Source organism: Macaca fascicularis, chromosome 2, assembly GCF_037993035.2.
Source record: "Macaca fascicularis isolate 582-1 chromosome 2, T2T-MFA8v1.1".
Lineage (NCBI taxonomy): Eukaryota > Metazoa > Chordata > Mammalia > Primates > Cercopithecidae > Macaca > Macaca fascicularis.
This window is the reverse complement of record NC_088376.1, coordinates 25,127,366-25,154,705: the sequence shown is the minus strand read 5'-3', so window position 1 is coordinate 25,154,705 and position 27,340 is coordinate 25,127,366. Positions and strand designations below refer to the sequence as shown.

Genomic DNA, 27,340 nt, shown 5'->3' with positions numbered 1-27,340 from the left:
AGAGTTTGTTTCTTAAAAAATTGTCATGCTCTTATCACAGCCTGTTCTCTTGATATGTCTATATCACTCTTGTTATATTTGCAAGTCTGTAGTTGGACTATATCTGCAGTGACAGATTTAGATTATTTTGATTAAATTGACTAGTCAGTTCAATAAAACATCTATTTTGAGATCTTCATTGAATTTATTCTGCTGCTTTTATGGGTTGATACATCTGTAAATGTGAATTTTAAATCATATTTATTCTAAATTAACTTTGTTCAGAGTAGACATGGTGATTTTATTTTTGGACACTCAATATGATACTGTTTGAGGTGTAGTTTTTGGTTTCAGACTCTAAATTTTTGTTAGGTTGAACAATTGATTCCACCGTATTCCAGTTTGAACTTTTATCTTATGGGCTCTTGTAAGTTTGTTTTCCACATGAGAATGAAATAGTACTTTTATAGATAATCTTTTGTAATTACTGTATTTTATTCATTCTAAATGCACTTTTTAAAACTTTTTAATGTTTCTGAAATTGGGACACATCTTAAAATTTATGTGCACAATTATTGATGGTGTGTCTTAAAATCAATGATCTTTTAGAATCATATGTATGTAGTATATACCACCATCCAGAATGAAACTCTAGACTTCTTATTTGCGATGGCAATGTGTTTTCTAAAGATTGCTTTGACATTTAAAAAATTTTAATTATTAGTTGCATGACACTTTCTTGAGAATAAGGTCATTTTGGAAGGTTTTTGCTAGGTGATTCAATTGATTAGAATAGAGGGTTTTTAGGTTGACTGAGGATTGTAGTCTGTAAGGGAATATAGAAAGTTATCTAGATGAGATGAAGGGTTTTTAAAAAATTCCTGCTAAGAAATTACTTTGCAAATCTACATATCCACACATTCATGTTCTACTTGGCTCTGAGTAAATTTTTGAATTTTCTTTAACCCAAGAAATGTATGTGTGTGTTTTAAACATGTTAGTACATATACACTGCTTCATTTTTCTGAACCCCTTTTCCAATATATTGATGTTAAAATGAGAGTTTCATATCCTCTCTGTTCTGTATAATTTTGGTACCATATTCTTCATTTAAGTCTGAATGAATCATGATTGTTATGATTCCCCTCCCCTGCTATTTTTTTAAAGCAAATAACAATCCCACACAGTACTCTTATTGTACTCTTATCATTCGTTCCTGGAACAGTTAAGGTATAAGGTAGAATAATATACATTGAAATTTAATTTGTCTATTGCTTGTGACTTGTCTCAGTAACAATAGGCAGTTGCTGACTTCTGTATCATACTAACCTAAGAGGTGACACTGCCTTATGGAAACTGGAAATTTAGGCAATTGTCCAGGTGATTTTTGTGTAAAATAATTTTGTCTTAAAAGTTCTGATGAAGGAAGTCTTTTTGTTTGACTTAGCAAGATAATAGTTCTCCATCTTTCACCTTACCAGTATAAAATAATTAGCCTTAGTTTTCCTTGTCTTTTAAATGGGAACTGATAAAACAGATACTTAGAGAATTCTGTAAGATTTACCGGATCACTTTTAATGGTAAAAGATCGTCATGGGAAAGGTACATTGTAAGTGTGAATTATTGATACTTTTCATTTTTCCTCACCCTAAGAGACAGTGCCTGAAATAGGTACCTTCCTTATCCCCACTTGTCAAGGCTGAGAAACTTAATACATACCATGATCACAATTTTTGAGATAGAATTGAATTGCTGTCATTGAAAACAGCAGGACATCTTACAACCGTTTAAATAGCAATTCTTAGTATAATCTTTTCTGTCAAGAGAAATATAACCATTTTAGGTAACAGTGGCTCAAAATGTATTATAATATTATTGACTCACTGCTCAGACTTGTTGAATTCATCAGTAAATTGCTTTTTATATTGAATAATATAGACTTAGAATTATAGGGATCTGGAGTTCAACTTTTGTGTAGTACTATATGACAGCAAATTATGATGTATCAATTTTTTTTCTCTTAGAGACAGGGTCTTACTCTTGCCCAGGCTGGAGTATGTGGTATGATCATAGATCACTGTGGCCTCAAATTCCTGGGCTCAAGTGATCCTCCTGCCTTGGCCTCCTGAGTAACTGGGACTATAAGCACACACCACTGTGACCAACAGTTTCCCAAATTTTTTGTAGAGAAGGAGTCTCACTGTGTTGTGCAGGTTGGTCTCCAATTTCTGGCCTCAAGTGATCCTCCTGCATCTGCCTCCCAAAGCCTAGGGATTACAGGCATAGCCACCAATACTGAGCCTGGCCCAGGATTTATGAGTTTTTTGTTTTGTTTTTTTAAATCTAAAGGGCAGTATAAATATAAAGCAAGATGTGTTGTTTGAAAATTGCAAAGAAGTTTTTTTATGTTAAAAATAGTTTGTTTTTTTTTTTTGACAGCTTAAGCATGCTTTTTATAATGACTATTCCTTTGGTTCTCTTAGTTTAAAAACAATTTTTAAAAGTTCATGTTTCTGATAATAAACAGTACATAGATTTTTTTTAAATGGAAAGTAACAGTTTTTTTAATCCACCCCCTGCCCCTAATTCTCCCAGTTCCATTCCCTTGAAGCAGACTGTTTAGCTGTCTTTGGTCTTATTCCTTCTGTTGGTTTTCTGTACAACTCTAAATAATACACTTATTTCTCGTTGAATTGTTAATTGAAGTAATATCTTTTGATTGCCTGCTCTGAAATATGAGGATTTAGTTTACTTACCTATTCTTCCTTTCTTTTCCTTCCTCCCAGTTAATGATAGTTAAAAATTTTTAAAAATTATTTGTTGCCTTTATACTCTAAAAATATATATTTAAGCTTCTATTTCTTATTCCTACAAATAACATGTTTTTTATTCTCTACTTTGTAAATTGGGGATAATATCTTCTCCATCCACTTTTAACTGTTTTATATTAGCTACACTTAATTTTATATCTTCAAGGTTAATAACATTTACTTTGTACAGTGCAACCAACAACCAATCTTCTATGCTTTGTCTGTAAGTAAAAGACCAATAAATTGTACATTTATTATAACTGTAAACATTAAATGCCAGACCAAACAGCATATTAGGATTAGATTAACTACAAGTCCAGTGTCATGATCTCTGGGCTTCTCAATGAGTGATAGCATTTAGGCAAAATAGATCAAATCTTTCTCTCCCCACCTCACTCCCAATGTCTGATACTTAATTAAAGTTATTTTACATTTTAGTTTGCTTCATATTTCATCTGTGACTTATGCAGTTTTTTTTTCCTTCTGGGATTTCTGATTACTTCCCCCTATGTCCCCTTTTGTAGTCTATTTTATCTGTATACACTCTTTAGCCCCCTTCTTGCCTGTCTCAGCCTGTTTGATTTACACCCATTTGTTTTGTCTTGCAGAAATATATTGAAATTTCTCACTCATTGGTGACCACCACCCTTCTCTTTGCTGTTTATTCCTTTTTTGCATTTTCTGCATTTCCCTTTCCCACCTAGTGGGGTCCTGAATGAGTGAGAGGTAAAAGTGTGTGTGCCTAGTTTGCCATCTTTAACCTGGACTTAGCCATTTAGTTTTGAAGTGTCTGTTGTATATTTTGTATGAAATTCATAAAATGTGTTCTCCTGTATCAAATCTTTGAGACTATTGTCATTGAAATATGGGCAATATGTACTTGTATGCATATAAATATATCACAGAACCCATATTAGAAGGAAGTTATAGTGTGTTGAAAGAGATCACGGAGTTTATTCTAGTTAACCTCTATTTTACAGGACAGAAAACTGAGGCACAGGGAGAGAAAGCAAGCATGTGTGAGCAGTGTTCTTGCCCAGGGACTCAATTTAATGGCCTAGCAGAATTACAATGCAATTTTCTTTGACTTTGAATTTCTTAGCCGTCCTCTGATTCATAATGCCTCACCAACCTTGAATCACACGGTTTAGAAAAGTGAAAATTGTACCAGTAGCATGCAGTTCCTTTGGGAAGTTGATACCAGTTCTGTTGGAGGGGTCCCATTTATTCTAGTAGTTTGTTGTCTTGAAAAGGAAGTAGAATGAAATTGCTTGAGTGTAAATATTTTTGCTCAGATTCTTTTGTTTTTTAAAGATACTTTAATCAGTTATTATCCATATACTGTCACAATAATTACCAGACAACAGGCATCCAGCTGTTAATAACCCCATATTTAAAAACCAAGGCAAAGGAGAAGAAACGGTTTTGAGAATATTTTTGTATTTGATTTAGCAAAGCCTACATTTAATAAGGTATGAATGATAGTTAAGGGATTGCTAAGTATAGTCTTAGAAAACAGTGGCGCGCTTTCAGCCTTTTTATACATACATAGGATGTTAGATGCAGTTAAAAATAAAAGTAGAATGTAACACATGAGGATAGGTAGAGCAGGCTTAAAAATTTTTTTTTGGCGTGAAGCTCATGAAATGACATTAATTGCTTATGTAATATTAGGATAGTTCTAGCAGATGAAATAGTGTTAAACGTCAAAGTCCCAACTTGCTCCAAATTAGAGGCTCCAGGAAGGAATACCATATGCGTCTTGATGGCAGTTTCAGGTGTTGGAATTAGATCCTGAATCTTTTCTTCACCATTTGATTCTGTCAAGTCAGGATGCTTGAATTTAACTTAATATCAGCTTTCCATCCTGTATGGGAATGCTCTAATACAAAACAGAAGTTAGAATGACCCATGAATGGTGTGGCAGAAATTTCCAGCTTTAGAAATTTTAATTAGCGCTGTCAGTGGTTCAGTGAAGTCATAGTGTTCCTTCCACAGGTTGCATGTACTGATAGTGTCATCCTTTAGATGCATCCTCAAAACCCTGGCGGATATTGCTACTTTATTGTTGGATGTGATGCTTTATACAGTATTAGTATTTCAAACTAATATACCAAAGGGAAGTATTATTAAAGCATAACGTTTTAATGAAATAAATTGTTAAGAGTGAAGATATTTTTAACATAATGTTCTTTGTCTTTATTTTAAAGAATTCAGAAGGAACTTGCAGAAATTACATTGGACCCTCCTCCCAACTGTAGGTAAGTACTTACGGTTTTTTATTTACTTGTATCTTTTGCAGAAGGTACATTTGAACTGTTGGTTTTATATGCAACTGTTGTTGTAATGTGGTTAATTAGTAAACATATCATTGTTGTTTGAACTTAAGTGACTGTGGAAGACAGTGGTTTTTGTCATCTCTGTGCAGAAATGGAATGTTCAGCAAGTATGTTTGTAGTGGTAGAACGGAGTTGCCAAAAGTAGTGTAATGCGATAACAATAAGACAATGAAATTATGGGGTAACAAATACAATTACCTTTTAGTGGAAGAGGTGTTAGGGCCTTAAGTGGTTTTTTAATGATAGAATAATAGTGTGGCTAAAATATTTGCTATGTTGTAATTTTTGTTATCTTGTTGGAATTTGATTTTTAAAAGTGCAGACACATTAAATAGTGCTTCTTCATGGTTTACGTTATTATGGTCATTGGTTGTGACTAGGTAAGATTGGGTGATTTGAGGCAGTGATGTTAAGTGTAAAACTGTCTCTCACTTTATGATCATGACCCCGAATTTTCTGGTCAGTGTTTACTTTAGGAAAGAAAAGTGCTTACCTGGAAATGGTTAATGTTATACAGATACATGGAGAAAGAGGAGAAAAATAACCTCTTACCTTAAGCTGCTGCCTTGGGTCTGAAGCAGTGGTTAGAAGATCACTGTTTGATTATTTTTAAGACACTTATTTCTATTTTGAGATGAGGTCAGCATTGGAACCAGGCCAACCTGGAGTTTTTCTGGTTTAAAATGATAATCTTATGCATTGAAGGTAGAAGGGCAGATTAAATAAAAATCTTCCCCACATTGAATGCAGGTAGAATTTATTGCTTGGTATGATATCTGACTTCACTGATCTTATTTTTATGTAAAAACAAAGATAACAATGGTGAGAATTAATGAAAGTGAAAATTTTGCATATGGCTATATTGATAGTTGGCTAGTTGACAACTGTTTTGTGTAGGAAAAATTCTAATAGAACTTACTTTGTGGTGAATCTAATATGGTTCTTTAAATGAATCATATACAGTTTATAAACTTACAGTAATAATATTCAAAGAATGTTTCACTGAAATAGAACAAATATGTCTTTGTTAGGTAAAACTGTTTAACGTAAGACTTTTTGTCACTCTTACGACCGTATTACATCAAAGCTGTTTCAGATGGCAGATGATTGTTTAGCTTTTGGTGGTCAATGGTTATAAGTGGATTGATTTGTGGAAAAACTCTAGTTTGAATTAAACCTAACATCCTTTGTTTCTTAGGATATTTGTTTTAATGGTCTGAATCTTTAAAAAAATAAACCATGTTATTAATATATTACATGTATTGTTTTTGTAACCTTTTTTATGAACAATTGAACTGATAAATAAGTGAACTTAATTTATTCACTTCTTTGCTTAAATTTTGACAACCCCGATCATTGGTAAAATGAGCAACTTTGTTTTAATAAGTTTGTTTAAGACTCATTTTTAATAAATGAAATCCATGTACAGTATCACGTGATATAGACTGCAATTTTGCTATTAGATGACTGAGAAAAGGAACTATATAAAGATTATTGTTTAAGTAAACTAAAATAATTGAACCATAGTTCTGTTAAAGGTAAAAAACGTTTAAGTATAGTGTCATCTGAAATTTGGAGGTTTACTTTGTCTTTGAGCCTTAGTTAATGATACCATTACGAGTTCATATGTAAGCTCTTCATAAATAGAGCAAAATGTTTATTACAGGTTTTAATTTTTAAAAATTAGAAGTAACTAAAGATACCTACTTTAGTTAATTTTCTGACTTGGGAATTTGCAGGGAAATTCTCACTTGTGGGCTGAGGATTGGATAGCTGATAAGTTTGCTTTAGAAGCTAGGTCTGCAGTACAGTGGCTTTGGTTCCTTTTATTGATTCTAAAACAGTTGCTTGGACTGGGTCAGGCAGAGAGAAAGGTTATTTACCTTCATGTGGCACTCCCTTTGGCAAGCAAAGGATCCTCTGTGCTGTAGCTGATTGATAAGTGTTGATTAACTAGTTTTACATTTTCTGTGTGCTTGTGTTACTTAATATGGATGTTTGGTGTGCCTATTAAGTGCATCACTGTGGTCTTTGGATTGTTTGGTGTCAAATATTTGATTGTGGTTTGTAGTTAATCTGCCCATCTGTGTTTCAATGAAAATGTGGTTACCATCTTCAGAAAGAGGTTAGATCATAGTGTTAGTTTGGCTTATTTTTGGTTAAAGTTAACAGTGCTTTTGTGGTTGATTTTTACAAGTTCTGCACTGCCTGCATTGGCCTAATGACTGTAATGGATTAATTTATCAAAATAGTGCAAATTAAAGTTACCTGCCTAACAGAAGTCAGAGTCCTTTACTTAATCAGTTAAGTCATATCTCATTTCAGAAGAAAGCATCCCCTTACTCTACTCCCTTTGTGGATTACCTCTCCTATCACACAAGCCTCGCAAAACCCTGCCTTTTGGTTCCCTGGGTAGTTGTTAGTCTGCTATCACATGTAAAGATCATATGTGAGGGAACATCTGTGGGTTTTACCTGTTTAGTCAGAGTGGAGAATGATTTTTTCTATTGGTTGTCTGGGTAGGGGTGGATGGGTGTCACATTCCATTTAGAGTGTGGTTTATCCTATTTTCAGGAACCTTAACAGACTGGATACAACCCAATACTGTGTGTATGTCAGGTTAGATGGAACCTCTGAATGTTGGTACATCTCTTATGTGATATCTAGTTAAGCTTCTTTTGGAATCATGTTAAAGGAACTGAATGTGTTTAAGCATTGTGCAAATCTGTTAAAGAAGTTGAGAATATCAAGTCACCCCAAATCACAGCATTCAGTGTAGATAAAGTTTATGTAAGGCATTTTTTAGAGAAAGTTATTCTAATATAGTATTGGTTAATTTTTTTTTCAGGTTTTGAAAAAACAAATATTATTTTAAAGAACATGCACAAATGATTTAATAGATTGAATTGTTTCATATAGGAAATATTTGCCTCTAAATATTTCAGTTTTTTTCTCACTTTATTGTTGTCTTTGAAGTAAAAATGCAGTAAGATAGTTTTATTTTTGAAGTTGGGTTAAATATGTCATTCTTTTTAAAAACGTTACAGTTTAATGGGTAAATATTTAAAAAAAATTTATAGCTAAGAAAAAATTTCTGCTTATAAAAATCATACAGTCTGTAGGGCCATAGGCATAGAAAATTGCACATCATTTGAGTGAAATTTGGTCTATGCTTAGAGTATTTTCTGTAAGTAGTGGAATGTATTTTTCTTGGCCTTAACTTTCATGTTGGATAACATAACTTACCCATGACATTTGCAAGGGCTCTATCCTGAGGCCTTCACAGATCCATTGATCCGTAAATGTTTTCATACTACTGCTGAGTTAGAGGTGCTGGGTGGTTGGTTAGAATTGCTTGCTACCTTGGTGCCTTGCATAACAGCTTAGATGGATAGAGTGGGTCAAATTGTTGCTCTGTCCTTGCAGACCTCTAATGGGTAGATTCACTGCCCCTTGTAAATGACTATAGGTTGTGACTTTCACAGTTTTTCACAAATTGTTAAAAGCAACATTTTAGATCTGTGCATGTCAGTGTGTTCATTTATACTTCCTCGGTGCTAGTGGAGAACTGGCAGCTAGTGGGCCAGAAAATCTCCAGATTAAAATTAAAATTAAAATTGTCATCATCCAAAGGGTAACTTGTTCCCCCGTATCACAGAGAAGCTAACTTGTTCAAATGCTATTATGATCTGCTACTGCTAAAGTTTGTATTAGGTTTATGAGCAGGGGAATGACAGAGAATCCTCATTACTTTTTGGAAGAAAAGACTAAGGTAGAATGAAATGATTTATTTGGAATTTGATTTTTGGTCTAGTAATTGAACAAGTAAAAGGAGGAAGTAAACCAAAAAGGAGGATGTGGTTATACTGGCAGTTTACACTTTATTTCTGTGTGTTTCAAGGATCTGCTCGTGGAACACTGGTGCTGCTTTTTATTTGATAACAGCTTTATTGAAGACATAAAGTGTAAAATTCACTTATACTTTTAGGTTTTTGGTATACTCACAGAGTTTTGTAATCATCACAGTCAATTTTGCAATATTTTGAAAACTCCCCAAAAATAATCCATGCCTTTTAGCAGTCACTGCTTCCCCATTTTCCCCCAACTCCTTCACCATCAGCCTTCGGTAGCAATTAGTCTACTTTCTGTTTCTATGGATTTGCCTTATCTAGACATTTTGTATAAATGAAATCATATGTGCTTTTTGTGTCTGGCTTTTTTTATTTTTTATTTTATTTTTTACAAAGTTTAATATTTTCAAGGTTCATCCGTGTTGCTGCATGCATTAGTACTTCTTTTTTTTTTCCTAAGACGGAGTTTCGCTCTTGTCGCCCAGGCTTGAGTGCAATGGCACAATCTCGTTTCACTGCAACCTCCGCCTCCTGGGTTCAAGCGATTATCCTGCCTCAGCTTCCTAAGTAGCTGGGATTACCACCACACCCGGCTAATTTTTTTATTTTTAGTAGAGACGGGGTTTCACCACGTTGGCCAGGCTGGTCTCGAACTTGATTACCCTAGTACTTCTTTTTTAAAAATATTTTTAATTGAGGTAAAATATACCTACGTGATTTACCATCTTTACCATTTTTAGTGTAAAGTTCAGTGAATATACATTTATGTATTTATATTATTTTTTTCCCCTTCATCCCCCCACTCCCCTTCCTGGCCTCTGGTAATTACCAGTTTATTCTCTATTTTTGAGATCTACATTTTTAACTCTCATGTAAGAGTGAGAACATGTGACATTTGTCATTCTCTGCTTGGCTTGTTTCACTTAGCCTTTGTGGTTTCATACATATTGCTGCACATGACAGGATTTCATTCTTTTTTATGGTTGAATTAAATATTCCATTGTGTGTATATACCACAGTTTCTTCATTCATCTGTTAATGGGCACTTAGGTTGGTTCCATATTTTGGCTATTGTGAATGGTACTTGGGTAAACATGGAGTTGCAGATATCCCTTTGATACATTAATCTCCTTTCTTTTTGAGGTATACTGATATGGTTTGGCAGTGTCCCCACACAAATCTCATTTTGAATTGTAGCTCCCATAATTCCCACGTGTTGTGGGACTAATGGGAGATAATTGAATCATGGAGGCGGTATCCCCCATACTGTTCTCGTGGTAATGAGTGAGTCTCACGAAAGCCGATGGTTTTATAAGGGGATACCCCTTTTACTTGGCTCTCATTCTTCTCTTGTCTGCCATCATGTGATACATACCTTTCACCATCACCATAATTGTGAGGCATCTCAAGTCAGGTGGAACTGTGAGTCCATTAAACTTCTTTCTTTTGTAAATTGCCCAGGCTCAGGTATGTCTTTATTGGCAGTGTGAAAATGGGACTAATACATATACCCAGTATAGGAATTGCTGGATCATATGGAAGTTCTGTTTTTCATTTTTTGAGTAACCTCTGTACTATTCTCCATAGTGGCTGTACTAATTTACATCCCAACAACAATGTACGAGCATTCCCCTTCCTCCACATCCTTGCCAGCATCTGCTATTGCTTGTCTGTTTGATCTAAGCTATTTTAACTGCAGTGAGATAATACTGCATTGTAGCAATGTTGAACATTTTTTAATGTACGCTTTGGCCATTTGTGGATCGGTCTTCTTTTGAGAAATGTCTGTTTACATCTTTTGCCCCCCGCTTTTTTTTTTTTTTTTTTTTTTTTTTGAGTTTTGTCTCTCTGTTGCCCAGGCTGGAGTGCAGCGGCGTGATCTCAGCTCACTGCAACCTCCGCCTTCTGGGTTCAAGTGATTCTCCTGCTTCAGCCTCCTGTGTAGCTGGGACTACAAGCACATGCCACCACACTTGGCTGATGTTTTTTTTCTTTTATTTTGAGATGGAGTCTCACTGTGTCACCCAGGCTGGAGTGCAATGGCGTATTCTAGGCTCACTGCAACCGCCGCCTCCCAGGTTCAAGTGATTCTCCTGCCTCAGCCTCCTAAATAACTGGGATTACAGGCGCGTACCACCACACTTGGCTAATTTTTGTATTCTGAGTAGAGAAGGGGTTTCACCATGTTGGCCAGGCTGGTCTCGAACTCCTGACCTTAGGTGATCCTGCCTCGGCCTCCCAAAGTGCTGATATTACAAGACATGAGCTACTGCACTTGGCCCTTTTGCCTATTTTAAATTGGATTTTATATATATATATATTTGTTGTCAAGTTGTTTGAACTCTTTACATATTCTGGTTATTAATCCCTTGTTCCTTGTCAGATAGATAGTTTGCAAATATTTTCTCCCATTCCGCGTGTTGTCTTTTCATTTTGTTGATTGTTTCCTTTACTGTGCATAAGCTTTTTAGGTTGATGTAATCCCAATTGTCTATTTTTGCTTTGGTTGCCTGTGCTTTTGAGATCTTACACAAGAAGTCTTTGCCCAGACCATTGTGCTGTAGTGTTTCAGGTCTTAGATTCAAATCTTTAATCCATTTTGGTTTGATTTTTTTGTGTGTGGTGAGAGATAGGGGTGTAGTTTCATTCTTCATATATAGTTATCCAGTTATCCCAAAACCATTTATTGAAAAGACTCTCCTTTTCCCATTGCATGTTCTTGATGCCTTTGTCAAAGATGAGGTAGCTGTAAATGCATGGATTTATACCTGGATTCTCTCATGTGTTTCGTTGATCCATGTGTCTGTTTTTATGCCACTACCATGCTGTTTTTATTCCTATAGTTTTGTGATAAATTTTGAAATCAGGTAATGTAATGCCTCCAGCTTCATTCTTTTTGCTCAGGATTGCTTTGGCTATATGTAGTCTTGTGGTTTCATGTAAATTTTAGGAAATTTTTTTCTTTTTTTTTTTTTTTTAACCATTTATATGAAGAATGTTATAGGTATTTTGATAAGGATTGTGCTGAATCTGTAAATTGCTTTGGGTAGTCTTGTCATTTTAAAAATATTATTATAGTTCTTCCAATCCATGAATATGGAATACCTTTCCCTTTTTTTGGTGTCCTATTTATTTCATCAGTTTTATAGTTTTCTTTATATGAATCTTTCATTTCTTTGGTTAGATTGATTCCTAGGCGTTTTATAATATTTGTAGCTGTTGTAAATAGGATTGCTTTCTTGATTTTTTTTTTTCAGGTTATTTGCTGTTGGCATATATAAATGCCACTGATTTTTGTGTGTTGATTTTGCATTCTACAACTTTGCTGAATTTCTTGACAGTTCTAACAGTGTATTTTTGGTAGAGCCTTTAGGTTTTGACATCATGTAATCTGGGAACAAGGCTAATTTGGCTTTATCCTTTACAGTTTGGATGCCCTTTATTTCTTTTCTCTTGCCTAATTGCTCTGGCCTTTATTCCTGCTTGTTACCAAATAAACTTGCATTTTTATGGATATACCACATTCTATTTTTCTACTCATCAATTGATGGATATTTCTATTGTTTCCACTTTTGCTACTATGAATAATGCTTTTATGAACGTTTATGTACAGGTTTTTGGGTAGACATTTGTTTTCATTTCTCTTTGGTGTGTACCTAGGAGTGGAAATGCTGGGTTATAGAGTAAGTCTGTGTTTCCTGCCAGCAGTGTTTGAAGGCCCAATTTTTCTCCACAAGCTTGGCAGCACTTGTTGTTACCCCTTTTTTTTTTTAATGATAGCTATCCTAGTAGATATGAAGTGGTATTTTGTTGTGGTATTGATTTGCATTATTCTGATGGATGATGGATGAACATCTTTTCATGTGCTTATTGTCCATTTGTATATCTTCTTTGGAGAAATGTTAGTTCAAATCCTGCTGTATTTTTTAATGTCTTTTTGTTGAATTGTAAGAGTTTTTAAAAAATATGTTTTGGATATAAGTCCTGTACATCAGGTATATGATTTGCAAATATCTTCCTCCAGTCTGTGGATTTTTTTTTTTTTTTTTTTACTTTCTTGATAGTGACCTTTGAAACATAGAAGTTTTTGCTTTTTATGAAGTCTAAATATCTGTTTTTTCTTTTGTTCTTTGTGCATTTGGTGTCATATCTTAGAAATCATGGCTTAATCCAAGGCCACGAATATTTATGTCTGTATTTTTTCCTAAGAATTTTATAGTTTTAGTTTTTACATTTTGGTTTTGATCCTTTCTCAGTTAATTTTTGTATGTGGTATGAGATTAGGGTCCAATTTCATTCCTTTTGGCTCGTGTAGACCCAGTGTCCCAGCATCACTTGTTGAAAAGACTATTTTTCACATTGAATTATCTTGATATCCTTGTTGGAAATCAGTGGATCATAAATGTGAAAATTTATTGCCGAACTCTCAGTTTGGTTCCATTGGTTTGTATGTCTCTTCTTATGCCAGTAGCATACTGTCTTGATTACTATAGCTTTACTGAGTTTTGAATCAGAAAGTATAAGTCTTCCAACTGGTTTACTTTTTTCATTGTCTTAAATCATTAGGTAAGGCATTCCCAGCGGAAATGGGAAGAGGCTGTGACTGGACATAAACTGTGTCATCTTACTAATCACGGGAGCCATTTTATAGAGGAAAGTGTGGTTTTTTTTTTGGTGGTAGTGGTTGTTTTTTGAGACAGTCTTGCTCTGTTGCCCAGACTGGAATGCAGTGGTACCATCTTGGCCTACTGTAACCTCCACCTTCCAGGTTGAAGCAATTATCCTGCCTCGGCCTCCTGAGTACCTGGGACTACAGGCGTACGCCACCATGCCTGGCTAATTTTGTATTTTCAGTAGAGATGGGTTTCATCATGTTGGCCAGACTGGTCTTGAACTCCTGATCCCAAGTGATCCGCCCTCCTTGGCCTCCTAAAGTGCTGGGTTTACAGGTGTGAGCCACTGCGCCCAGCCGAGAAGTGTATTTTCCACAGCATAGTAACTAAAATGGTATGTAGGGAAAGTGTGTGTGGGGGAGTATTTTTTGAAATTATAGAATAGGAAGGTTTTGAGACAGAAGTTGGGAACAGTGTCTATATGTGTGATCTCTACAAGGAACAACCAGTGCAAAATCTAATTATTGTCACTGTTTTTCTTCTCTGGTTATTGTAATATTTGTACAGCAGTTTTTAACTCTTGAAGGATTTCTGTATGTGATGTCATTTAGTCTTTTCAACCAGTGTCTAAAACTCCTGAGATTAAGTAACTTGTTCAAGGTTGCCTCAGCCTCCGAAAGTGTTGGAATTACAGGTGTGAGCCACTGCGCCCAGCTGGGAAAACATCTTTAAGGAAGGATGTGGACTTGGCTTTGAAGAATGGGTGGGATTTGGAAAGGTAAAAGGAAATGGGGATTGGCTTTAGGTAAGAGAATGAATGGCAGCAGAAATGTTAAAGGGGAGAATTTAGTATAGTTATTCTTGGGACAGTGAGTTTAACAGGTTGGCCCTCCTTCCCATGTAGGAGGTAAGATTTATTAGGACTTTCTAGGAAGGGTGTTAAAATTACCAGTTGCTATAGTTTGAGGTATAAATACTGAGTAAAAGAGAATGAAATTGAAGTTTTGATTTAAAAAAGTCATGTCATAGAAATTAATTTGTAATATGGAGTAGAGAAAGATAAAGAGAGTTTGGGAATCCAGTAAGAAAAGTGTTGCATGAATACAGGTTCAAGTATATAAGACCTGGTGATGTGATACTAGGAAGACCCCAAAAAAAAAAAAAAAGGCAGTGGAAACGGGAGATATTTTTGGACTGGCCCACCTTGTTGATGGTGTGGTTTTGAGAAACAAAGTTAATGATGTCAAGGATGACTTTAAAGAGTGTAGTATTTGTAGACTAGGATGGTGATACTATTGGCAGAAACAGATTTGTCTCTATTTACGGCCTCTACAGATCTTAAAATTGATAATACGTCCCTCTTTGTTTAGTTTGGCTGCCTGGATAGCCTTATTTGCTCCTCAGTGTTAGTAATTAATTGCATTTTGTATGGAAACCTCAACTCTCTGGTTGTATTTTGTTTTTCTACCCTTTTCCCTCTTGTATATCCATATCTTCATTTGTACTTTCATACTACTTACATTTTTGTAAGCCAGCTCAGAGTCTTTTGGAGGGAGGCATATTATTGGTAAACATACAATATGAATAACTGAAAGTTTATGTGAATGTGTATTGGTTAACAAAATGCTGGCATAGTTTTTAAGAGGAGTCATTAACATGATAAAATTTAAATATATATTGAGGACCTATGTTAATGATTTAGGGTACTGAATTATTTGTATCCATCCCTTCCTCCTTTATCTAAAACAGGTAATGAGGAATATTTTTAATTCAATCCTGTGAGTTCTTGACTCAGTTGCTACAGTGTTGACTAGTTTTAGATAGACTTTTTGAAGACAAAAAAACTTTAAATGACATTGGAAATGCGTGTACTAAATGACTAGAACAGTTAACAAGAATGGAGTAGCCCCTGCAGGTAGGATAGCTGCAGAGTTAGAGTATGTGTACTGTGTGAGAGAGAGAGAGAGCATGGTCTTGCCTTATGTTCCATTGGCAGTTCAAAATTTCAAGTTTCAAGCTTGTTTATATTCTCATTTCTGTACTTTCTTTTATAATTTTTAAAATGAGCTCCTTCATTACTGCCAAGAGTATACTTTCTTTTTGCCTTTACCTTGAGGCTGACTTTTCACCTGAGGTACAACCAGCATAGAACTTTAAAAAGCTGGCTGCTGGTTATTTCAAATGGGGAACTTTATGTATAATTGTTTGCTGTCATGTACCTGTACTTCAAAACTGTATTAAGGGAAGACATAACTGTCTCAATAAAATCACCACCAGAAAAATTCTTTGCTTTGTTATTTCAAAATGTTATTGTTTTAAGTCTGCCTTTAATCATAGTTTTTAAAATATTTATTTGCTAATAAAAGAAAATGTTGAATGGTAAAGTGAGTTTAGTGTCCATTACTTCTGGTCTTTTAATTTTTTTTTTGAATTCTTTACTGCTTTAAGAACAATAAAATAATGTGCCTGAAAAGTATATATTAAATGATCACACTGGGACTGTATTTTATAATAGCAAGAGAACATTTTATTATTTAGTTTGCCCAGCTTTATAACTAGTTATTATTTCAGATTTATTACCTAAGCACTTTAGAGATAGGAAGGAAGTGTCATATTACTCTCCAACATGTAATATTTTAATTCCCATACCCCTTTTATCTTTTAAGATATCCTGAAACTGTATTCTTTCATGTATCCAAATTTCTTTACAGTGATTATTATGCTCATTGATCTAAAATTAATCACCTAAGCTGTATTGCAAAGAAATAAAATTTTTTAGTGTATTTTAAGACAGTGTAAAATTTGATTTTTGCATTTTTGTTGTCAGTTTGCTTTTTGGGCTATGTTTCTAAATAAATGTTCGTTTAGAACTGTGAAACAGAATGTCTACATACTTTAGGGACCTAATGAGATGCCTTTAAATGTATATCTCAATCCATATTTGTATAGAAGCAGCACTTTCTTCTAAAACGTTTAATAGAATCAGGCAAAGCCATAAGCTAAAATTCATTTTCTCCTTCAGTACACAGCAGGTAGACTCTATCCACACACTTTTACCTGTTTGGAAGATGAGGTCTAGTAATAATTTGAAATGACCAAAAGGAGAGGCAGAACTCTTACACCAGAGCCAAGATTTCTGCCTCAGTATCTGCCATTTCCTCCACCTTGAATCCAGCATCACCCTCCCAGCATCCCACTACTGTCACTTCTCCTGATGCTTCAGATTACAACTCTTTTACCCGTTTCATCCACTCTGGCAAGAGCTCTTTCTTTAATCCCTCCATTTCAGGTAGCATTCAGTTCAATATATCTGTGAATTAGTAAATACAATTAATTATAGTAGGGAGCTAACACTATTGAATGTTTCCAGTATTTGAAGCAGTCTACTAAATGCTTTACCAGCATTATCTCATGTAATCTTTATGACTATCTTTGAGGTAGATAGTAGTTTTATTAATTATTTATTTTAAGGTTTTTATTTTCATAGGTTTTTGGGGAACAGGTGGTATTTGGTTACATGAGTAGATTCTTTAGTGGTGATTTGTGAGATTTTGGTGCACCCATCTCCTGAACAGTATACACTGAACCCAGTTTGAAGTCTTTTATCCCTCACCCCCTTCCTGCCCTTTCCCCCTGAGTCCCCAAAGTCTATTGTGTCATTCTTACACTTTTGCATTGAGGTGGATAGTAGTTCTATACAGCATTTTATAGATGGGAAGACAGGCTTAGAAGGGTTAAGTAACTAACTTGCTGAAAGTCACATAGCAAGTAAATGGCAGAACTAGGATTTCAACCTTGTTTCTGACTTCAGAGCTCAAGTGTTTTGAGCTCTTGCTTTTCTGTTTCCATTTGCAAAATAGATTTAGGTGAACTGCTGTAGAACAGCACTGTCCCAGTAGGACTTTCTGTTATGATGGATCTGTTCTTTATCTGCCTTGTCCAGTACAGTGGCCACTAGCCATATGTGGACATCGAGTATTTGAGAGGTGAGTAGTGCAATGAAATAACTGATTTTTAATTTAGATTTTAATTTTAAATATTTAGATACCAATATTTGACTTGAGGCTACTGTATTGGACAGCATAAATCTTAACTTCTTAAGCTTAAACTTACAGTATATGCTCAAACTTATGCTTGTATTGGGTAAGAGTAAACTACGAGGTCATTTTGATGGTGCTTGTAGTTTTGTATTTATACTTTGCATGTGTATATATACATACATACTTAACTACATACTACGTAACTACTTGTAGTATATATTTATTTGTCTCCCCCCTGCTATCCACCATTATATTCTAAGGACTCTTAAATATTGTGGGAGACAATTTAAGTAAAATACCTTTGTCAGTACTATTAGTTGGTTAGATATTTATTTTAAATTTCTGAACAAAATGAAAGCAATATTGCAAATGATTGTTTTTAATATAGACTTTGAGGCTACTGAAACTGGAAAGTTTATGGTTCAGCAGTGTCTGCAGCCCAGAGAGAGAAATAGGACTTCCCCAAGGATGTGGAGTTTAAAGGCAAAACCAGAACTGGTATTCGGTCCTCATAGTTCAATGTGTTGCTTATTTCACTGATAGAATGTGGATGCATTTTATAAACTTAGAGAATTTAGAAAGCTCATAAATAAGGAAAATTGGGAGTTCTTATCCATGATCATGAGGTACATTAGAAAAGAGCTGACTGGGTGCAGTGGCTCATGCCTGTAATCCCAGCACTTTGGGAGGCCGAGGCGGGTGGATCATTTGAGGTCAGCAGTTTGAGACCAGCCTGACGAACATGGTGAAACCCCATCTCTACTAAAAATACAAAAAATTAGCCCGGCGTGGTGTCAGGTGCCTGTAATCCCAGCTGCTTGGGAGGCTAAGGCAGGAGAATCGCTTGAACCTGGGAGGCAGAGGTTGCAGTGAGCTGAGATTGCACCATTGCCTCCAGCCTGGGCAACAAGAGCTAAATTCCCTCTCAAAGAAAAGAAAAGGAAAAAAAACAAAAGTTGGAGTTATTTTTTCCTGGAGAGTTGAGGGGTCATGACAGCAGTGTTGAACTGTTTTCAGAGCCTTAACATTCTTTATTAAGCTTATTCTGTGTGATTTTGGGGAATAGAACTAGCGCTGCTATGTTAAAGTTAGAGGGAAACCATTTTTTTTTTTTGCTTGATAAAAGGCTTCATCTTCAGCCAGGGCTATCTAGAGAAATAATGGGAGACATCAGTACATAATGAGAGCTCCACCTTTAGAAGAACTGAAAATGAATTTATTTGCTTATTTCAGAGAAATTTTCAGTTATTAGATGGGTGCTGGTAGTACTAGAATTTTATTTCCTGGATGCTGGACCCTAAACAAATGAAGCAGATTTTTATCCGCTTTTGTCCCCTTCACCCATAGATTGTGACTCATTTTTCCTCTCTTTGCCCTCTTGAAACCAGTGGTAAGTAATTTATATACTTTATTGGCTTGCTTAAAGCAGCTTGTTTACTTGCTATCAGTTCCACATCTTGGTTGGTTAGTGACGCTTTTATTTCCTTCTTTCCTCAAAACTTAGATTTGTAGGAAGAAGAGGCTATAGGAAGAACATGAATAAATTAATCTGGTTTGAGGATAGGGATTGTGTGTGTGTGAAAATAAACCACAAACTCAGGACACTTTTAAAATTTTTCTCATTAAACAACAGTCAACACAGAAGACTTCTGTAACCAAATGTTTGGGGGTTTCTCTTCACACACCAAGCAAGCAGTCAGTTCTTGAAATCATCAAGCAATTGATTCAGTGTCCACCAATTCAATTCTGACACTCTTTACCTGGAGGTAGACTCAGAAACTACAGATTGAGGGCTTAGTCCCAAAAGAGTGTATCCTCTTTCCTACCAGACGCAAATCCAGGCCTCTTGGAACGTCTGACTGACTTGCTTCAAATTAAGGTTCCCACAAATCCCGTCTTTGGGTTTGTTTGATTTACTAGAGTGCCTCACAGAACTCAGGGAACCATGTTTACCAGTATATTACAAAGGATATTTTAAAGGGTACAAGTAAACAGCCGGATGAAAATATATATAGGGTGAGGTCTAGAAGGATCCTGAGCACAGGAGCTTCTCTCCCCATGGAAGTGGAGTATGCTACCCTCCTGGCACCTGGATGAGTTCTTGTTCGCCTTTACGTGAGCCTCCATTCGTTCAGCTGTCTGGAAGCCCTGCTGACCCTGTCCCTATTGGACCTCTTATGGAGACCTTATTACTTAGGCATGATTGATTAAATCATTGGCCAGTGGCTGTGAACTTAAGCTTCAGTCCCCTCTCCAGCCTGGAAGTTGAAGGGTAGGGCTAAACCCTCTAATCATGCTTTGGTCTTTCTTCTGGTAACCAGCCTGTATCCTGAAGCTGCCTAAGGACTGCCAGCCAGCCATCAGTCTTGGCATACAAATAGACATCACTTTGTACATCCCAAGGGTTTTAGGAATTATATGCCAGGAAAACAGGGTTGAAGAACAAATCGTATTTCAAAATATCCATCAGTTTGCTAGGTCTCAGATCACTGCATGTTGTTTCATAAATACTGTTTATCTGAGATAATCAAGAAATAACAATATTACTGTTCATCAAATGTTAACATACATTGAGTTCATCATCTAATGTAAATCTTTTGACTATTCATTTGGTTAGTATATACCCCTTCAAGTTTATCAAACCATGTAACAAACTGTTTATAATCCTCCTGATTTCCCCCTCTTCCCTTTGGTACTGGAAAAAATAATACTTGCCTCCTCAAAAATTGAATAAATGTCAGTGAAGAAAAGTTATGGTTTATTTGGGATGTGTTTTCCTTCCCACGTGTAAATGTTGCATGAGCCAAGAAATCTTAGGATTAAAAGAGAAGTCAAAGTTTTTAAAAGGTTTTAAATGATAGAATACACTGAAGAAATCATCTTTGCTCTTTGCACATACGTTGTTTCATTTATAGTCGATTAGGAGACACTTATTTAAAAACTTTGTCCAGTCCTACGAAAAGATGACCATCGTGTCTATAGGCAAATGCACAATTTTGTGGCACAGTTTATTACAGTAGAATGATTTGAGACCAGTATGCAAGTGGTGAACTGGAGGAAGGTGACAGATTCAGCTGCAAGTGCTGAAGGGAAGTCTTTGCCTGAAGATAGGGCAGTTTCCTAAGAGTGGCACAGCTCATTGCTTTAAGCATGAACATTTCAGTGTCAGGCTCAAGTTAGCAGGCAAGTGGAGCCCTGCATTTGCAGTCTTTGGATTCTAGGTGGCTGGTTAGTTGGTGAGTAAGGGTGTCTGTAGGGGTGCAGTGGAATGAGGGAGTTGGCAATAGCCTGAGCCTGTAGGGGCAAGGTGAGATGGTTTAGAAAATGTGAGAAAGTAGGACTGTAAGAGTTTGAGAATCAGGCTCTCTTGCCTAAGGTGGGGCAAGATTGGACAGGAATAGTATCAGTCTTTTATTTTTAGCTTAAGGTAAAATATTTGCATTCTTATCAAAGTCGTTGTACATCACTTCAGTAAATGCTCTGTAATAGCACGGTTCATAAATGATATTAAACAGTGTTATGGTCCTACTTTGCAAACCCCTGAGATTTGAAGTGGGTGGAATAGAACAGATAAATTTGCATTTTAAGAGGGAGTGAACAAAGGAATTCAATTTACTGTTTTGTTGCGTTACTGTAAAACCCTTTGGAAATTTTTAGAGTTTATATAATAGATACTTTGTTTTTTGGATGATATCCTAAACTTTGGAACAAAACCTTATGTATTTTACTCTAAATTTGAGTGGTTATAAGGCACTTCTGGGACTACCCACGTGGCTTGGATGATCTCCAAGTGGCTTTGGTTATTAATGTTATAATAACAAAAGAACCTCATTATAAGCTTTGCCTAAAAGGTAAACTTGACCCCAAAGAGAACATTGGAGGTAGCCTCCAATATTTAAGTAGCAAACTTACTCAGTTCTTGATGATCTGCATTACTGGGAAATTAAGAGTTTACTATGTAGTATAAGGTGAAAATAATGTAGTATTTAAAAAACTACATATTCATGGGATATGAATCACAGATGGCATTCTGAATATATTATAATGGACAAAGTATTTAAAACAATACTAAATTCAGGGTTTAAGTAGCCTCTATCAAATGTGTAAATATAAGTGATATAAAATATTTAGTAAATATATATCAAAATTATCAAATGTCAGTTATCCTAAATTGATTTTTTTCCTTCTTCAAATTATGATTTGGCCAGGTATATCTTAATTTTGAAGTCAGGGGAAAAGCTGTTAAACAGACCTTACGATTTTTGAGCTTACTTGGGTGTGGGTTGGTGAATTGGTTGCTGACAAAATCTCTGTACAGAGAAATAGTGTTGCACATGGTTTCTGTGTCATCATTCTCTGTGCCCTTTTTTTTCTTCCTTTCTTTTTTTATTCTCCAGTTTGCCATCATTTTGAGAAGTGAGGTGTTTGGAGTGGGACATGACCAAACTGAGTGCAGCTTTGTGGTCAGCCAGCTGGGGACTCCTGACTGGACTTTAGAGATCTGGGTAAATTTTGGTTGAGCAAAATTTGTTTTCTGTGTGGAGGGTAGTTTTCTGTGTGGAGGGTAGTCAGAGATTGATGTTCAGTTGGACACATACATTCAAATTCACTCATTGACCTTCAGCTCCTCCATGGTCAGCCCCATCAGCTGAGAATCCAGCCAGGAGTTTTGATTTAGAAAATAGAGCCTGCATTTTAGTGAGCACACTTTTCTAGGTAAGAGATTAGGTAGGCTTAAATAGATATTTACATGTTGACAACATTGACTTTATAAGTTAGATACAGTGAGGGGCGGTTAGGATTGATGCTCCGTAGTCTTTTTGGAGGCTCGGGAAAGAGGTAGTGGGCAGTCTCTTGCTGTACTAATCTCTAATGGCTTAGAATAAGTGTCTCTTTCTAAGTGTTTATTAGAATTAGGCTTGAATTAGGGTTGGATACATTTTATCATGTTGTTAAGGGGTAAGAATTTGTCACAGGGTTAAGAATAGTCTCCATGTTTGATAAAGCAGCTAGTCAGAAATTAATAGGGAAATCCATGGATAGGTTCAAAATGGTATTGGGGGCCTGGGAAATAGCAGATACAATTATATTCTTGAAAGAATGTCAGGTGCTGATGTGTTCAGAAAATATCTCCTACTAGGTTAAGAGAAATGAGATAAGCTAAGATAAATTTTGAGGTTAACATTCATTTAACGTTAAAGGGCCAAAATGTGATCAGCACGTGCTGTATACTGGGGATGTAATTACGAACAAGATGGACGGCATTTCCAGCCTTGGCAGAGCTTAGGTTTTACCTGTGAAGACAGACTGGAACTTGTTTAAAAACAAAACAAAACAGAAAAATTGCCTTACTGGGGAAGTGAACAGACGTAATAATTGCTATGAAGAAAACAAGGGATGAATTTTAGTGTGGGGTTCTACTTTTATTTTGGGTTGAGAAAGCTTTTCTAAGGAGGTGACATCTTCATTGAGAACAAAAAGGTGTTAGGTACCTAAGGTGTGGAGGACCATTAGTGTTACAAACCGCATGTGCTGAAGCTCGAAAGCAGGTAGCTCTGATGTTTAGGGAGCTAACTGGAAGAAGTCTGGTGTGGCTGGATTGAAGGGAGTGGGGAGTGGGCAGGGGAATGCTGTTGTACAAGATGAGGCGGCAGAATGAGGTTGTGGCCAAATCAGGCAGAGTTTAGCTTTTATTAAGAGCCGTCTGGCTGCTAGATTGGAGGTAGATAAAAGAGTAGATGCTGACAGTCATCAGGTGATCGAGGATGGTGTTCTAGATTATGGTAGTAGCAGTGGAAATGGGAAGAAGGTAATTTGAAGTATGTTTTTTGAAGGCAGGTGGACAGGATTTGCTGATGGGTAAATGGCAGAGTTAGGGGGAATGTTAGAACAGAGAAAGAAATCATGGGGTTGGGTTTGAGTCTGTTGGGGAAATGGTAGTGCCTGTTTTGAGATGGGGAAGATTTCTGGGAGGTAAGTGGTTTGATGGACAGGATCAAGAGTTTTGTTATGGATGTGTTAATTCTGAAATGTCTGTGAGACATCCAAATGGAGATGTCAAGTAGGCAGTTGAACATGAGTTTGGAGCTCAGTGGAGATACATCCTTTCTCCACTGGAAATATCAATTTGAATTGTCATCATAGAAATATTTAAATGTGTGGGAAATGATGAATTTGTGTGTGGAAAAAAATATAGACAGACAGTAATACTCAAAACCAAGCCCTCATAATGTTCAGAAATGGGTGAACTAGCAGCTAGCAGAGGAGTCCTAAGGAGTTTTCCATCTAGGGGTTAGGAGGAAAACCAGGAGGTAGGTTTCCATGATGCTGAGAGAAAAAGAGAGTCCCCAGTTCTTAGTGAGTCCATCTAAAATTAATTATTAATGAAATTTTCAAGTGAATATAAAAGTAGAATAAAATTGTAATTACTTTCTTCACTAGGAAAGTAATAAGTAAATAAAGACTATTTAGTGGCATTGAGATTTCAAGAGTAATTTCTTTAGTAATATTGCAAGATTATCTATATTACCTATGCAGCCAGAGTCCATAATTGGGCTCAGGAGGGAAGGCTTTCCCTTAGAGAAGCAGAGTTCTGTTCGTCTGATTGTTGCCCAGTCAGGCTTTGGGACTTTTGAGGACTCTTAGGTCCTTTTTTTTTTTTTGCCTATGGACTGAACACAGCTGGTTCAGTGTGTATCATTATTTATTGTCTTCCTCTTAATATAGATTATTTCTCACAGGAGAAGAAGTTGTTGCTGGTAGCATGTCAGTTTACATGTATCTGGCTCCCATCTCTTGGAACACGCAATTAAGTGTGGTCAACATGTATCTTCTTCATTATCGCCGTTGAGAAAGCTGTCAGGAATCTTACATCTGGAGAACAGGAAAGACTACCCTCAAAGCCAGTGTTGGCCTAAGTGTGCTCTTAAACATTTCCTATGGATGTGTGGACTACGCCTCTCTGTCTATCTCTGTCGTGACTTCTGCCTGTGTCCTGTGGGTGCAGAGGCCAAATAGTAGTAGCAGAGATGGGAAGCCTTCTCCTACACATGTGCACCAGCATGGTCCTTTGTCTCTTTCATTTGTTCTTCAAGGCTTCACTCAAGTATTTCTTCCATTCTGTAATTTTCTCTTCCCAGTGCACCCATGGGACTTGTTACGTTGAGTTAGAGGCAGTATTACACAGTGGTTTCTTTTGGAGAGACTGGCTAGACTACATATACATAACCTCTTGGTTAGTTACATATCTTCTCAGTGCCTCAGTTCCTACATCTGTAAAACCACCTGGGGTTGTGTGAGAATGATATGAGTTAATATATGTAAAGCACTCAGAGTAGTGCCTGGCGTATAAGAGCTCAAACATTGTTAATTGTTGATGCTGCTGTTGTTATTTATAAAGCTTGCATGCATTTCCTTTCTTCATTTGTTTTGGGAATGGTGAAGGCATATAATGTATTATTCATTATCTTTTTAATATGAATGTTTCATGTAATAGACAAATATTTTTAAGTAGTTACTAAGGCAGATAACTTCTGCATGTCTTAGTTTTCTCTAAAACGGTAAGCATACAGATAAGTGTCTTATTACTTGTGTATGACCCTAGATTGCTTGGTTGTCAGTATCTCTTAATAAAGATTTTCCCTTTCATCTTTTTGTAGAAGCCTCATCAGCTGGGCTGGTATTAGTAAAAGGAAGATGATTAGAAAATTCACTTGGAGATCATGTGGACTCTTTTATTATTAAATTAAATCATTCGTTTTCCGTGTATACAACATATTAATTGGGGTTGTGTTTATTGGTGAAAACATTTTTTTTCTTAAAATGAAATCTTTAATTTTTTACATTAATTATACTCAGTATGAGGCACTTTCGCTTCATTCTTAACAGGTAGGCAAATTGTAGAGGTCTTACGTCTTTGCTGGGCCTGCCACCATCAATAGTTTAGGAGAATAATAGCTTTTGAAATGTATAAGGCCTTACTTAAACCAAAAAATATCCTTTATAATGCAGTTACTAACAGGGTCTTAATTCATTTGTTAATATTTCTTCAGAACTTGGCTTAAATTTTGTTTTAAGGTCTTAAACAAATTCTTGAGGGAAAATTTTTTAAGTTAAAACAATTTTTTTTAGTGTTTTCCAGTTTAGTTTGTCTTTTTTGGTGATGCAGCTCAACAACCATAAATACATTCGGGACTCACAGATTGACATTTTAATCATTCCATCCACAAGTACTCAGAGCTGTGGGGATATGGAATAAATATGAGATATGGTCTCTTGACTTTAGTTTATAATCTTTATTGTTGAAAAAAGCCCGATTCCCTTGAAATAATTAGAGAAAAATATTGGAAAGCATATAGAAGGAAGTGTTGTATAGCAGTGAGATAATTCATTTAGTAGTCTTGTTCATTTATTCACTAAAAGCCTACTGAGCACTTTCATCTCCTTAATATCAAAACCTCTGAGTTTTAGCACAAGAGCCGCCACTGTGAAATTGATCAAGTACCTTTCCTTTACCAGATTTACTCCACCTACCTCATAGGATCATACATGATCATGTATATGAAAGCTTCTAGAACACTAAAGCATTGTGCAAATGTAAAGAGTTATAAAATGTTACATTGTTTGGGAGAGGCCATGCCTATGGTAGCAGTTAAAAGGAACAAAACTGTGGGAGCTGAAATAGTTAGGGTGGGTGGAATTTTCCTCTTAGAAACCATCATCAGTAAAGGCTGTTTTTTAAAAGCTAGTATATAGGATTAATAAAGTACAGGTTGAGTATCTCTTACCTGAGATGCTTGGGACCAAAAGCCTTTTTGATTTCAGAATTTGAATTTTGAAATATTTGCATTTTCATAATGGGCTATCTGTAGGATGTGGCCTAAGTCTAAACATGAAATCTATTTATGTTTCTTACACACCTTATACACATAGCCTGAAGGTAGTTTTATTTTTCCCATGGGGACACTGAATAAACTGTGTATTGTGTGCCTGTGATTTGACTGGGACCTGCCACATGGGGTAAAATGTGGAATTTCTCACTTGTGGTGTCATGTCAGTGCTGAAAGTTTTTGATTTTGGAGCATTTCAGATTTCAGCTTTTTGGATTAGGAATGTTCAACCTGTAGCCAGAGAAAGAAGATAGTTTTCCGTAAGATGGAAAATTTATCTAATCATGCCTTTTTGGAAGATGCATGAATTTGTTGAATAACTGAAATGTATACCTTCAGGTTCCCAAATTTAATTTATCTGAGATAAAATTTGTTTCTGAATAGTGGTATATTTCTCTCTTCTTCAAAACATAGTATGAGTTTAACATTTTCTTACTAGTTTAGGACCTCATTCTCAACCTCAGTTATGATACCGTAATACAGTGATCAGTTATGGAACTACTAAGTTATCGAGGTAATAGGACTCTTGTCTCACGCCTTAAGAAGGACCTCAGGCTGTCCATTTAAAAAAAAAATTGAGATATAATTTAAATACCATACAATTCACCCTTTTAAAGTATGCAATTCAGTAGTTTCTAGTGTACTCAAAACGTTTTGCAACTGTCACCGTCATTACTTCCAGAACATTTTCATCATCCCAGAAAGGAACCCCACATCCATTAGCATTCTCCATTCTCCCCTCCTCCCAGCCTCTGGCAACCACGAATCGACTTTCTGTCTCTATGGATTTGTCTATTCTGGGCATTTCATATAAATGGAA

General features: G+C 35.9%; 1 protein-coding gene and 1 long non-coding RNA gene across 2 annotated transcripts in view; both read left to right on the top strand.

Moving 5' to 3' along the window:
* Positions 1-27,340, top strand: part of UBE2E2 (ubiquitin conjugating enzyme E2 E2) — a 386,475-nt gene that overhangs the window by 9,568 nt on the left and 349,567 nt on the right. Inside the window, exon 3 of the mRNA XM_045385212.2 lies at positions 5,000-5,050. Coding sequence (XP_045241147.1) covers positions 5,000-5,050 — 51 coding nt within the window. The remainder of the gene's footprint in view (positions 1-4,999; positions 5,051-27,340) is intronic.
* LOC135969615 (uncharacterized) overlaps positions 5,343-27,340 on the top strand; it is a 126,061-nt gene continuing 104,063 nt past the window's right edge. Inside the window, exon 1 of the long non-coding RNA XR_010584911.2 lies at positions 5,343-22,137. This is a non-coding gene — a long non-coding RNA (uncharacterized lncRNA). The remainder of the gene's footprint in view (positions 22,138-27,340) is intronic.